An 11,386-nucleotide genomic window follows, 5' to 3' on the forward strand; every position below is an offset into this window, starting at 1 on the left:
TTCCTATAATCCAAGATCAACATCTCTGATAACATTAGCCTGCCCACCTCCAGGCCACGGCCAGGCCTGCCGTCTGACACTCAGCGACACAAGTCCCAGCCCGGGGGCAGTCTGCTCAAGGAAAGTCTGCTGGTACAGTAGCACTGGCCTAGGAAAGGGGCAGAAAGAAGAAGCACACAGGATCTCAGCTACCAAATCCCCGCTTCTCACACTGGATTCTAGTTCTCCCAGGCAATCTCTGCAAAGGCTAAGAAAATGGCCAAGCATGCAAACTCATTAGAAGATGGTGATTCCCAGCTTACAGGGAACACATATTGCTGATCAAAGAGGAACTAAGTCTTTGAGCAGCTACACAATTATACCAACATTTACTAACTCCCTTTTCCCATCTTCTTCAGGGAGTTTTTCTTGACAATCAGTTATACAGAACTCTCCAATTCTGCAATGTTCACCAAAATTATTACACAAATCACAGATTTCTGGCCCTGGGCCATATCCAGATTAGTATTTTACATATGGATGCCCCCTCCCCTTCATTTACTATGGAGAAGTGCCAGACCTCTCAGAATCAAAAAACTTGCAGACATGTGATATTTATCTCCCAGTGCTGAATACTACAGACAAACATGGTCCTCTTCAATGTTTTTTTCAAAACTCTTACAATTCTTTGATTATATCAGATGCTAAGCTATTTTTAAAGTTAACACTACAGTTTCTTAAATCAATGGAAAATTTTCACTGCTGTATTTGCAGCAAGAAGCATAGTGCTTAGAATATGATACATGCTCAAAAATATTTGCTGAGTAAATGGACACTGCAAACGTCCGTTTGACCATGAAATGAAAGCACACACCACAAACACACACACACACACACACACACACACACACACACACACAGAGGATATGAGGGCTTAAAGCATACATTTAGCCAACAAGCATCTAACAGGTGCTGGGATCCTCTAAGCATGAAAGGCACAGTAGTGAAATACACTGACAAAATCTCCTAGGAGGTGATGCTCTGGTAGGACACAACAGCAGACACTCAAAGACTAGACCAGGGAGCAAAACCATCCTGAATCTCTAGCCGACTGAGGGCCTCCTATGCTGGCTGGTGAGCTACTGCCTGCTGGACAATCACGAAAGCCGCAGTCTCCCCAGGGATCCTCTCAGCTTCTTGCCCCTCATGTGGCCTCACATATCCGAGTGCTCAAGATGTTTACTGAACTGAGCACTCCAGGAAGAGTATTTCACAGAACAGTAGTTAGAAGCCACTAACTAGTCACCACTACCCAGTTTACCATTTCCACATTGCATTCACTCTGTGAAAGCAAACAAAACACAGCTAAGGGCTGGCCTGATAAGATATGGGTGAACACCCGATCAAATGTCATTAAGATCCCACTACATAAATACCAGAACCAAAAATTGCTAATCAAAATGCCTCTCCCTCTCCCAATCTGACAGTCACTTCTACAATGGTGGAGTCTTTTTCTTTCTTTAGCGGAAGAGGGTGTTACTGTTTGTATTTTGTTCTGACTGGAGGTGGGAAGTCTGCACCCCAGTGGCTCAAAGGTAAAAGCAACTGACCGAGGAGACTGGTCCACTCCCCTCAGACGTGAGGCGGGAGCTGGTACATCTGAACACTCCTTCCATTTCTCAAGAAATCGTCATCTCCACAGAGGAAGGAAACTGGTAATGTACATATGAGCAAAGCAAGTGCAGCAGGAGAGAAGTCAATGCAGGGGGCCATTAGGAATGCTTCAGGAAAGGAAGTCCACCAGGGCGGGCCGGCCCTAGCCACACACACACCTGCCAAAGCGAGCTTCACCCATCACAACACCCACCACTTAGAAACAATTAAGAAGCAACTGCTCAAGATAGGTTCAGCTTTGCATTTATCTACTTTTAAATCTGTTTGCCAGTACATAACATATAAATACATCAACCCTTCGTACCCAACATGATAATCCTCTAACTTAGTTACATAAAAATACTAGGCATGACCAAACCATCAGTGCCACAGTCCAAATGTCTGTGTCCCCGCAAAATTCACATGTTCAGACCCAGTCCCCAAGATGATAGTATTAAGAGGGAAGCCTTCTAGGAAGTGATTTAAGTTGTGAGGGCAGAGCCCTCTGGAATGAGATCAGGGTCCTTATGAAAGAGGCCAGAGTGGTAAAAGGAATTTGAGGAGAAAAATACATTTAGATAGATACATACATACATACATACATACAAACATACATAGATGGAGGCCCCAGAAGGAACTTGTCTGTCCCCTTCTGCTATGAGGACACTACTAGAAGGCACCACCTCTAAAGCAGAGGGAGCCTTCACCAGACACCAAATCTGCTGGTGCCTTCATCTTGGGCTTCCCAGCCTCCAGAACTATGAGAAATAAATTTCTGTTGTTTATAAGCTACCCTGTCTACGGTATTTTTTCACAGCAGCACAAATGGCCTAAAACAATCTATCTGGGAGCAGAAGAAAGAAAAAAAAAAAACCTATTTGTCAAACCCTGCTTAAAACTCTTCACTGACTCTAGCTCTTAAGACAAAGACCAAAATCCTGCCCTGGCCCAAGGCCTGCCTCTTCCAAAGGCTATGTCCCCTTCACTCCTAGTTGCCACCACGCACTCCTTGAGTCCCACATGCAACCAGCACCCCCACCTAAGGGCCTCTGCTTATATGCCATTTCCTCTCCCTACAACACTTTACTTCCTCCTCTCCACCCCCCACCCCCGCTCCAGTCAACACCAACTCATCCTCTGAGTCTCAGCTCAAATGTCACTTCTTCAGGAAAGTCTTTCCTAGCCCTCCACCACCCATAAACCAGATCAAGATCCTGAACTATACATGCATTGCATATCTTTCCTTTCAAACTTCCTAGCACTGGTTGATGTTTGTTATATTTTATTAACATCTGTTCCCCCGCCACCTACTGAAAGCTCCTGGAGGACAGGGACTGTTTGTCTTGTCCAGTCATATCCCCAGTGCCTAAGCACACACAGTGAGTGAATGAGTGGGAAGCTCCTGAGGCCTTCCTAGAACACAAGTCAGTGAACTACAGCGTGGGGTCATTTCCAGTCTCTGCCTATTTTTGTACAATCTACAAGGCAAGGACAGTTTTAACATTTTTATTTTGCCATTTTATTTTTTTGAAACAGGGTCTCCCTCTGTCACCCAGGCTGGAGTACAGTGGAGCAAACGCAGCTCACTGCAATGTCCACCTCTTGGGATCAAGCAGTCCTCCTGCCTCAGCCTCCCAAGTAGCTGGGACTAAAGACATGTGCCATCATGCCTGGCTAGTTTGGTTTTTGTTTTTTGTTTTGAGACAAGAGTTTCGCTCTTGTCGCCTAGGCTGGAGTGCAATGGCGCCATCTCAGCTCACTGCAACCTCTGTTTCCTGGGTTCAAGCAATTCTCCTGCCTCAGCGTCCCAAGCAGCTGGGATTACAGGCATTTGCCACTACACCCAGCTAATTTTGTATTTTTAGTACAGACAGGGTCTCACCATGCTGGTCAGGCTGGTCTCAGACTCCTGACCTCAAGTGATCCACCCGCCTCGGCCTCCCAAAGTGCTGGGATTACAGGCATGAGCCACCGCGTCCAGCCACGCCTGGCTAGTTTTTTAATTTTTGTAGAGATAGGGTCTCACTCTGTTGCCTAGGCTGGTCTTGAACTATTGGGATCAAGTGATCCTCCCATTTCGGCCTCCCAAAGTGCTGGGATTACAGGAGTGAGGCACTGTGCCCAGCTAACATTTTTAAATGGTTGAAAAAAATCAAAAGAATATTTTGCGAAATGTGAAAATTATATGAAATCCAAATTTCAGAGTCCGTAACTAAAAGTTAAAACACAGCTATACTCATTCTATGGTTGTTTCTGTACTACAACAGCATAGTGACAGATAGGGCAGAGCGCGCAAAACCGAAAATAGTATGTGGCCCTTTACATAAAAAGTTTGCCTCTGCTATAACAGTGTCCTTGGAGTCCTGACCATGGGCATGAAATATATGAGACCCGAAAATACGGAACTGACTGTAAGCTCTCTCCTCTGGGGAAGGGTGAGTCATAACCCCCTTTTGGATTCCTGATGTCTGTTAAATTCAGTGGGCATTCACTGAATGGCTGCCACCTCCACGACATGAGGCAAGAATGGCATGCAATACACCTGTATATTTGGGAGTTCTGGCTGATCACTTCTAAAGGGTCTGGGCTCACACCAAAACCAGTGCTTACTGGGTGACCATTTTCTATTTATTCATTCAACAAATGTCTACCTGGGCACCTTACCTTAGTCGGTTCAGGCCGTTACAACAAAAACACCACAGATTGAGTGGCTTAAACAACAGAAATTTACTCCTCAGTTCTGAAGGCTGGAATGTCCAAAATCAAGGTGCTGGTCAATTTGGTTCCTGGCGGGGGCCCTCTTCCTGGTTTGCAAAGGAATGCCTTTTTGCTGTATCCTCATAGGTGGAGGGGGAGATCATCTCTCCAGGGTCTCTTTTTATAAAGGCACTAATCCCATTCATGAAGGCTCCACCCTCATGACTTAATTACCTCCCAAAGGCCCCACCTCTAAATATCATCACACTGGGAGTTGGCACTTCAACATATGAATTTTTCAGGAACACAAACACTAGTCTATAGCATGTCTCCTTTGTGCCAGATACTGTTGCGGGAGCTGAGGATACACACAGTCCTTAGGGAGCTTACCCTCTGGTTAGCAGGAAATAGGATGGAGACTCCCCTGCAATGAGGACTGTGTGAGAGGCAGTGGGAGAGGGAGATGGAATGCCACTGTGATATCACAAGCACGATACTGGACTTGCCTTGAAGGAACTTACTAATTGGAAAGCCATGAAAAGTTCAATCCCCATAACTTAGAGAGTTAAATAATGCTTCAAGACTGAGCGGATGCCCTAGGGCAGAACAGCTTAGAAGAACCAAACAGCAAAGAAGGCTGGTTCACCACATCTATTTTGTACTGAATACACTATGATTACCCAAGCCGACAAATGTTTGTCATTAAGAGAAATTTCAACACCAGGGAATGTGCATTCCCACAAAAGTGGTTAAGAATAGGGGTACACAGCTATTCAGTTACGTGTGGCTCAGAAACCAATACACGTCTATTTAGCACCAAGCACCTACGGAGGGAGGAATTCATTTGCTGACGGTCTGATGACGCTCTCTTGCTCCAAAGACTGCAGAGATCTGGATGATCAAGGCTGTTTAAGCTTCACCCTCAGTCAGTCACATGCTCTCCTTCCCCTAAGTGCCTCAGATTCCAGTAAAGCTCTGTGAGAAGCCTCCAGCACCCGTACACACAGAGAGAGACGCACACAGGAAGCATGAGCCTCTGCTAGACCCTTGCAGCAGTTTCCAGACATGTCCAGCAAAAGGTACTAGGCATGCTGGTAAAGAACTGGGCAGTAAAATGTTCCCTTGTGATACTCACTAACCAAAAAGGACAGATATTAAATGCAATAAAAGGAAAGACTACTACTATGCCTTATGTGATCCACGACAAAGTCAAAAAAAAGTAGACTTGTCAGAACAGACAATACAATTAGATACTATACATTTTAGACATTCACTGTTCCTGGAGCCTCTACTTTCAGAGAGGGTCTGAGTCTAGCTTCATGATATTGGCAAAATCACATCCCCTCTCTAGCCTCTATTACCTCATAAGGCACCAGATCAAATCTCTAAGTTTGGGAATAGAGGAGTTTACCAAGAAATTCCTATATCAGCTTTCATTAAGACTTACATAGAAAAACATTTTGAAAAAGCCCAACAAAACCACAGCTTCTCCAGAGAAGGCTGAAAGACACTTTTAAATAAGAAAAGCATATGATAATAGAATAAGAAAATTGCCGATTTTTCTTTACTTTTTAACCCTCTGTGATAAGAAATGGTATTTGTAAAATTATACACAACTAGCTGAAGTCTGAGCAGGGCTAAATCCTAACTTAAAATCCTTAGAAATCAGGGTCTCCTCTATAGCTGGGCAGCCCTAAAGTGAAACATTAAGGCTTAAGAGAATCAGTTCTTGCATCTGAAAGACGAAAAGGAAGATAAATTGGTAATTTCCATACTTACACCATAAAGATTTTACTCCTACAGCTCAAAAGAAATAACTGTACAATGAAATTTAACTTTCTTAAAACACACCCCTGGCTGGGTGCGGTGGCTCACATCTGTAACCCCAGCACTTTGAGAGGCGGAGGCAGGTGGATCACGAGGTCAGGAGTTCGAGACCAGCCTGGCCAATAAGGTGAAACCCCGTCTCTACTAAAAATACAAAAATTAGCTGGGCGCGGTGGCACACGCCTATAGTCCCTCAGCTCGGAAGGCTGAGGCAGGAGAATTGCTTGAACCCGGGAGCCAGAGGTTGCAGTTAGCAGAGACTGCGCCACTGCACTCCAGCCTGGGCGACACAGCGAGACTCCGTTTCAAAAAAAAAAAAGGGAGCAGGGTTTTTAGAGTACGGGTGTTTTTTGCTTGTTTGTTTGTTTGTTTTTAAGGTGGAGTCTCACTCTGTCACTCAGGCTGGAGTGCAGTGGTGTGATCTCGGCTCACTGCAACCTCCGCCTCCCGGGTTCATGCAATTCTCCTGCCTCAGCCTCGCGAGCAGCTGGGACTACAGGGGTGCGCCACCATGCCCAGCCAATTTTTGTATTTTTAGTAGAGATGGGGTTTCACCATACTGGCCAGGCTGGTCTCAAACTCCTGACCTCAAGTGATCCACTAGCCTCGGCCTCCCAAAGTGCTGGGATTACAGGCATGAGCCACCGCGCCCGGCCTTCTCCTCCCGTCTTCCAGAAAGCCTTGCCTGGTTTCCATTCCCATTGCTGTATATAGCCAACACTCGGTACTATCTTATTCTGTGACCAATTTAATTTTACATGTCAAAATATTCCTCCATTGTCAGTAACCCAAAGGAAAACGTATTTCCTTTCTTTAAAAAAAGAAATATTCTGAACCTACAAAAAGATGGATAGCATAATAGGACAAACACTGATATACCTATGACCCAGTCCAAGAAATAAAACACTGCAAAACAGGAGAAGCCCTGAGGCACCCATTCCCAATCACATCCTCCCTCTTCCCATCAGAGGCAACCACCTGGAAACCAGGGCTCATCAGCCCCATAAAGCTCTTCCCCACGCAGAAGAACATACATCCTTATGACCTGTAGTACTGCTTCACATGATCTTCCTAACCTTTCTATAAGTGGTATCATTCTGAACACAGGCTGTAACTTACTTCTTGTTCAATTTTATTGTCTGTGAGAGTAATCCACGTTGACACCTATAGCTCTAGTTCCTTTGTTTACTACTGCATAATATTCCATTATATGGATACACTACATATTTGGCCAAAGACACTGCTTGATGTTTCATATGCCATGTAGTGCCTACTATTTTCCATACCACTATGGAAAGTGTGCCAGCCATTTCCCAATTTGTCCAATATGTGTGAGCAGCAGACTCCTGCTTCAAGTTCAAGTCCATCGAAGTTTAAAGCCACTCCTGACAATGCCCCTTGTAACCCTGCTTATGTAGATTCTGATTTATTTATTTATTTTTTTTTTTTATTTTTTTTGAGATGGAGTCTCGCTCTGACACCCAGGCTGAGTGCAGTGGTGCGATCTCTGCTCACTGCAAGCTCTGCCTCCTGGGTTCACGCCATTCTCCTGCCTCAGCCTCCCGAATAGCTGGGACTACAGGCACCCGCCACCATGCCTGGCTAATTTTTTGTATATTTAATAGAGATGGGGTGTCACCATGTTAGCTAGGATGGTCTCGAGCTCCTGACCTCGTGATCCACCCGCCTCGGCCTCGCAAAGTGCTGGGATTACAGGAGATCCAGATTATTTTAATGAAAAAAACTGATAGAGGGCTCTACAGTCATCTGGGAAAAATGTGAAACACGATGCTCTATTTTCTTTAACAAACATCCCACAGGAAATTCGTCCGACACAGGGACAGCTCATATGTACACTGAGGAAGAGCCTCTGCCTTTGACAAAGGTCTCCCACTAGGGTCATTCCCAAGTTTATACAGGCACTCTCTAAGTAAGCCTGAGTAGGACTGCAACCCGAGTTGGTTTTCTTTGGGGCAACAGGCTGTCTGCACCCACTTACAGACAGGACAGAGGAGCCCAAGAGAACATGGGAATCAGATCCTGCTTGAACTGGCAAAAGCTGAGTCAGCAAAGCTCTAAGAACATCTCCAGGGAGCAGCTCCAGCTGTTAGCAGCTCTGGGGGTCTGAGGAACAGTCCTCAGCTCACAAGGCCAGGAGCTTGCCTACTCTGCTCTCCGCGTGGCCAGTTTTCAGAGCACTTTCATACATCCCAGCCCAACCCTGTTGCTCTGGAGAAAGCCCGACTCGGAATACGGAAGAGGAGTGCGAGTGAGGGTGGAGACACAGAAACCAGGCATGGAGCAAAGCCTGGAAAAAGGATACCCAGCTCCAGGCCTGGGCCCAGGTCCCTCCAGGTGCTCAAGGCAGGTGGGCCCCTAGGAGGTGACAGTCTAGTCCCCCAGAACTCCCAAGGACAGGGGAGGCCTTTCAGCACCAGGACTCCTGACTCTACTCTCCTGCTTCTACACTGTATCTCTCATTGTGTCTGTCCACTGGAGGATTAAGGGAGCCTCAAAGGAGCAAGGCATAACTGGCTGAAGCAACCCCCTCCCACCCATCCTGGACAAAGCAAGGAGGAAGAAAACAGGATCTGCCACCTACTGGCTGTGTGACCTTAGCTGGAGCATCCCCGTCCACTCTGGAGGAAAATGTAGTGGCCTGTCTCTAAGGGCCCTGCCATCTGACTCTTTCTGTCTACAGTGCTAAATGCACTCTGACTCACGCCTGGCATCCCAGCACTCTGGGAAGCTGGATGGGGAGGATGGTTTCAGCCCAGGAGTTCGAGACTAGCCTGGGCAACATAGTGAGACCCCGTTTCTTTAAAAAAAAAAAAAAAAAAATTTAATTAGCCAGGCGTGGCGGCCTGCGCCTGTGGTCCCAGCTACTTGGGAGGCTGAGGTGGGAGGATCTCTTGAGCCCAGGCATGGAGGCTGCAGTGAGCCGAGATCTTACCCCTGCACTCCAGCCTGGACAACAGAACGAGATCCTGTCTCAAAAAGAATAAACAAATAAATAAAAGCACTGACATTTACTGAGCAGTTTAGAGTATAATTCATTTAATCCCAACACCCCATGAGGTAGATACTACTGCTATCCCATTTTACAGAGGAGGCCGCTGCAGCGCAGAGCGGTTCACTGAGGTACCAAGGTCATAGGCAGAGTTCTAAAGGAGGCCCCAGGGGTAGAAGCCTACGCTCACAGATGCCTGGGAAGGCTGCACAGGACATCCACGGGATGGTGGGGGTCGGGAGACACCAGAGACCGGCCCGAGGTTAGGCGCAGAGGGACATAATGGGTCAAGGTGTCTGAGGAAGGAGACGGGACTGGGTAGCCACAGCCAGACTGGCCGAAGCCCAGGTAGAGGGGGGGAGATAGGAACGAGGGCGGGACGTGGAGAAGCAGGGAAAGGCAGGCCGACGTGGGCAGGGGCTAGGAGGCCTTGGAGGAAGGAAGGTGGATGGCGCAAGCCAGTGGCCGAGGCAGGGGACGCCGGCGGAAGCGCGCGGGCGGCTTTGGGGCGCGCGGTCCCACCTTGAGCACTGTGACGGCTCCCGCGCTGTGCACCTGGAAGTGCGCGGGCGGCTCCGCGCCCGGCTCCGCCGCCTCGTCGGGGCCCTGGTAGCTGAAGCAGGCGTCCGCGATGTCTAAGTGGCCGAGGGGCAGCGCGTCCTGCGGACTCTTGAAATAGTAGAGGTAGCAGCGGCGCGCGTCGAACACGAACCAGCGGCTGCGGTAGCCGCGCAGCGGGCCCTTGCCCGACAGCTTCTGCAGATAGCCGCACAGCCTCGCTGGCTCCCGCGCGGGACCCGCCCCGGGCTCCGCGGCCGCCCCCTGCGCCGCGCCCTCGCCGCCACCGCCCTCCTCCGCCCGGGCTCCGGCCCCCGGCATTGCTACCGCGCGCCAACCGTAGGCGCCCGCGCCCGCGCCCGCGCCCGCGCCCCGCGCCGCCGCGTCGCCGCCGCTGCGCCCCCTACCCCTCCGCACCGCCCCATCGCGCCACACGGCCCGCGGGCGCGCAAAGCAGCCTGGGACTTGTAGTCTCGCCCCCGCCCGCCCGCCGGCAGTTGCCCCCGCAGCCCCCGGAGGCAGGGTCCTGCGACCAGCACCCCTGCGGGTCAGTTGCCTTCGTGCTACCTGGGCTCCAAGTCCTCGCCCTGCTGGGTGAAGTCATGGTCAATTTCTTTACGGCAGTGTAGGTACATGAGAGTGTGCATCTCAAAACCCAACGGAGTGTTCGCTTAAAACTGCATTTCACACTGTGTACCTTATTCTAAAAACTTGATTTTTAAATCTCCCTCCTGCCAGAGTCTCAAGCTAATATTGTAAAAATGAGACAGCCTATTGCCTGGTGCTGAGTGGGTGCTCAGTAAATATTTGCAGAATTCATGAAAGCCAAAGCGTTTCCTGCCTCTGCAGACCTCAGTTCATTCATTGAATTCAACATATATTTATTGAGCGCCTTCTGAATGTAACCCATAAATATATACACCTACTATGTTCCCACAAGAATAAAAAATAAAATAAGTAAAAAGCAAAGTGAGAGGATGAGATGATGGGCGGCAGGTAGCAGGCTGCTCCCCCAGGACAGGCAAGGAGGCTGGTCTGATCCTGAGACGTGGAGCACAGACCCAGATGATGGGAGGGACAGGGCCAACCAGAAATGTGGGTGAAGCATTCCAGGGAGAGGGAATAGTGAGTACAACAGCTCACTTTATTCAAAGGAAAAAGGAAGTATATAGCTACATTTGTGAAGGCCCAAACCAAGTATCTCACCCTCATAGATTTGCATGTTTTATACAGACACACTGAAAGACCCAGATGGAAAACTGACCTTTCTGAGCTGGACAGGGACACAAATTAGACTGCCTGTCTGGAGCCACCCAGGTACGAAGGGCAGCCTCTGGGTCCTCACCCAGCCCGCCGACTCTCTGCAGGCCCCACAGTGGCACCACACAAGCATTCCTTTCCTGGGGCCCATCAGAGGTCTGGCTGACCTCTCCACCTGTCTTTGAGCACAGTCAGCACAGTGTTAAGGACTGGGCTCTGACTTCACACTGACCAGGTGTGTCTCCTAGCACTGCCACTTACCAGAGGCATGACCTTGGGCAAGTGATTTAACCTCTCTGGGCCTCAGTCTCTTCATTTATAAAACGGGGTTGATAAATACAAGTAGCTATCTCGTGCTGTTGTTATTGAAAGGGTTATGTGAGAAATGCATATGAAAGTGCT

At 48.5% G+C, this 11,386-nt stretch overlaps 1 protein-coding gene across 2 annotated transcripts in view; it reads right to left on the minus strand.

Annotated features, from left to right (window-relative positions):
* The window catches only part of TBC1D2B (TBC1 domain family member 2B), an 82,155-nt gene extending 72,047 nt beyond the window's left edge, over positions 1–10,108 (minus strand). Inside the window, exon 1 of one of the 2 annotated variants that reach the window (XM_063652805.1) lies at positions 9,689–10,108. In XM_063652805.1, coding sequence (XP_063508875.1) covers positions 9,689–10,045 — 357 coding nt within the window. In that variant the 5' untranslated portion in view covers positions 10,046–10,108. The remainder of the gene's footprint in view (positions 1–9,688) is intronic. The other variant, XM_054450841.2, reaches the window with a different exon arrangement.
* Between the last annotated feature and the right edge of the window lie 1,278 nt (positions 10,109–11,386).

Source organism: Pongo pygmaeus, chromosome 16 (genome assembly GCF_028885625.2).
Source record: "Pongo pygmaeus isolate AG05252 chromosome 16, NHGRI_mPonPyg2-v2.0_pri, whole genome shotgun sequence".
Classification (NCBI taxonomy): Eukaryota; Metazoa; Chordata; class Mammalia; order Primates; family Hominidae; genus Pongo; species Pongo pygmaeus.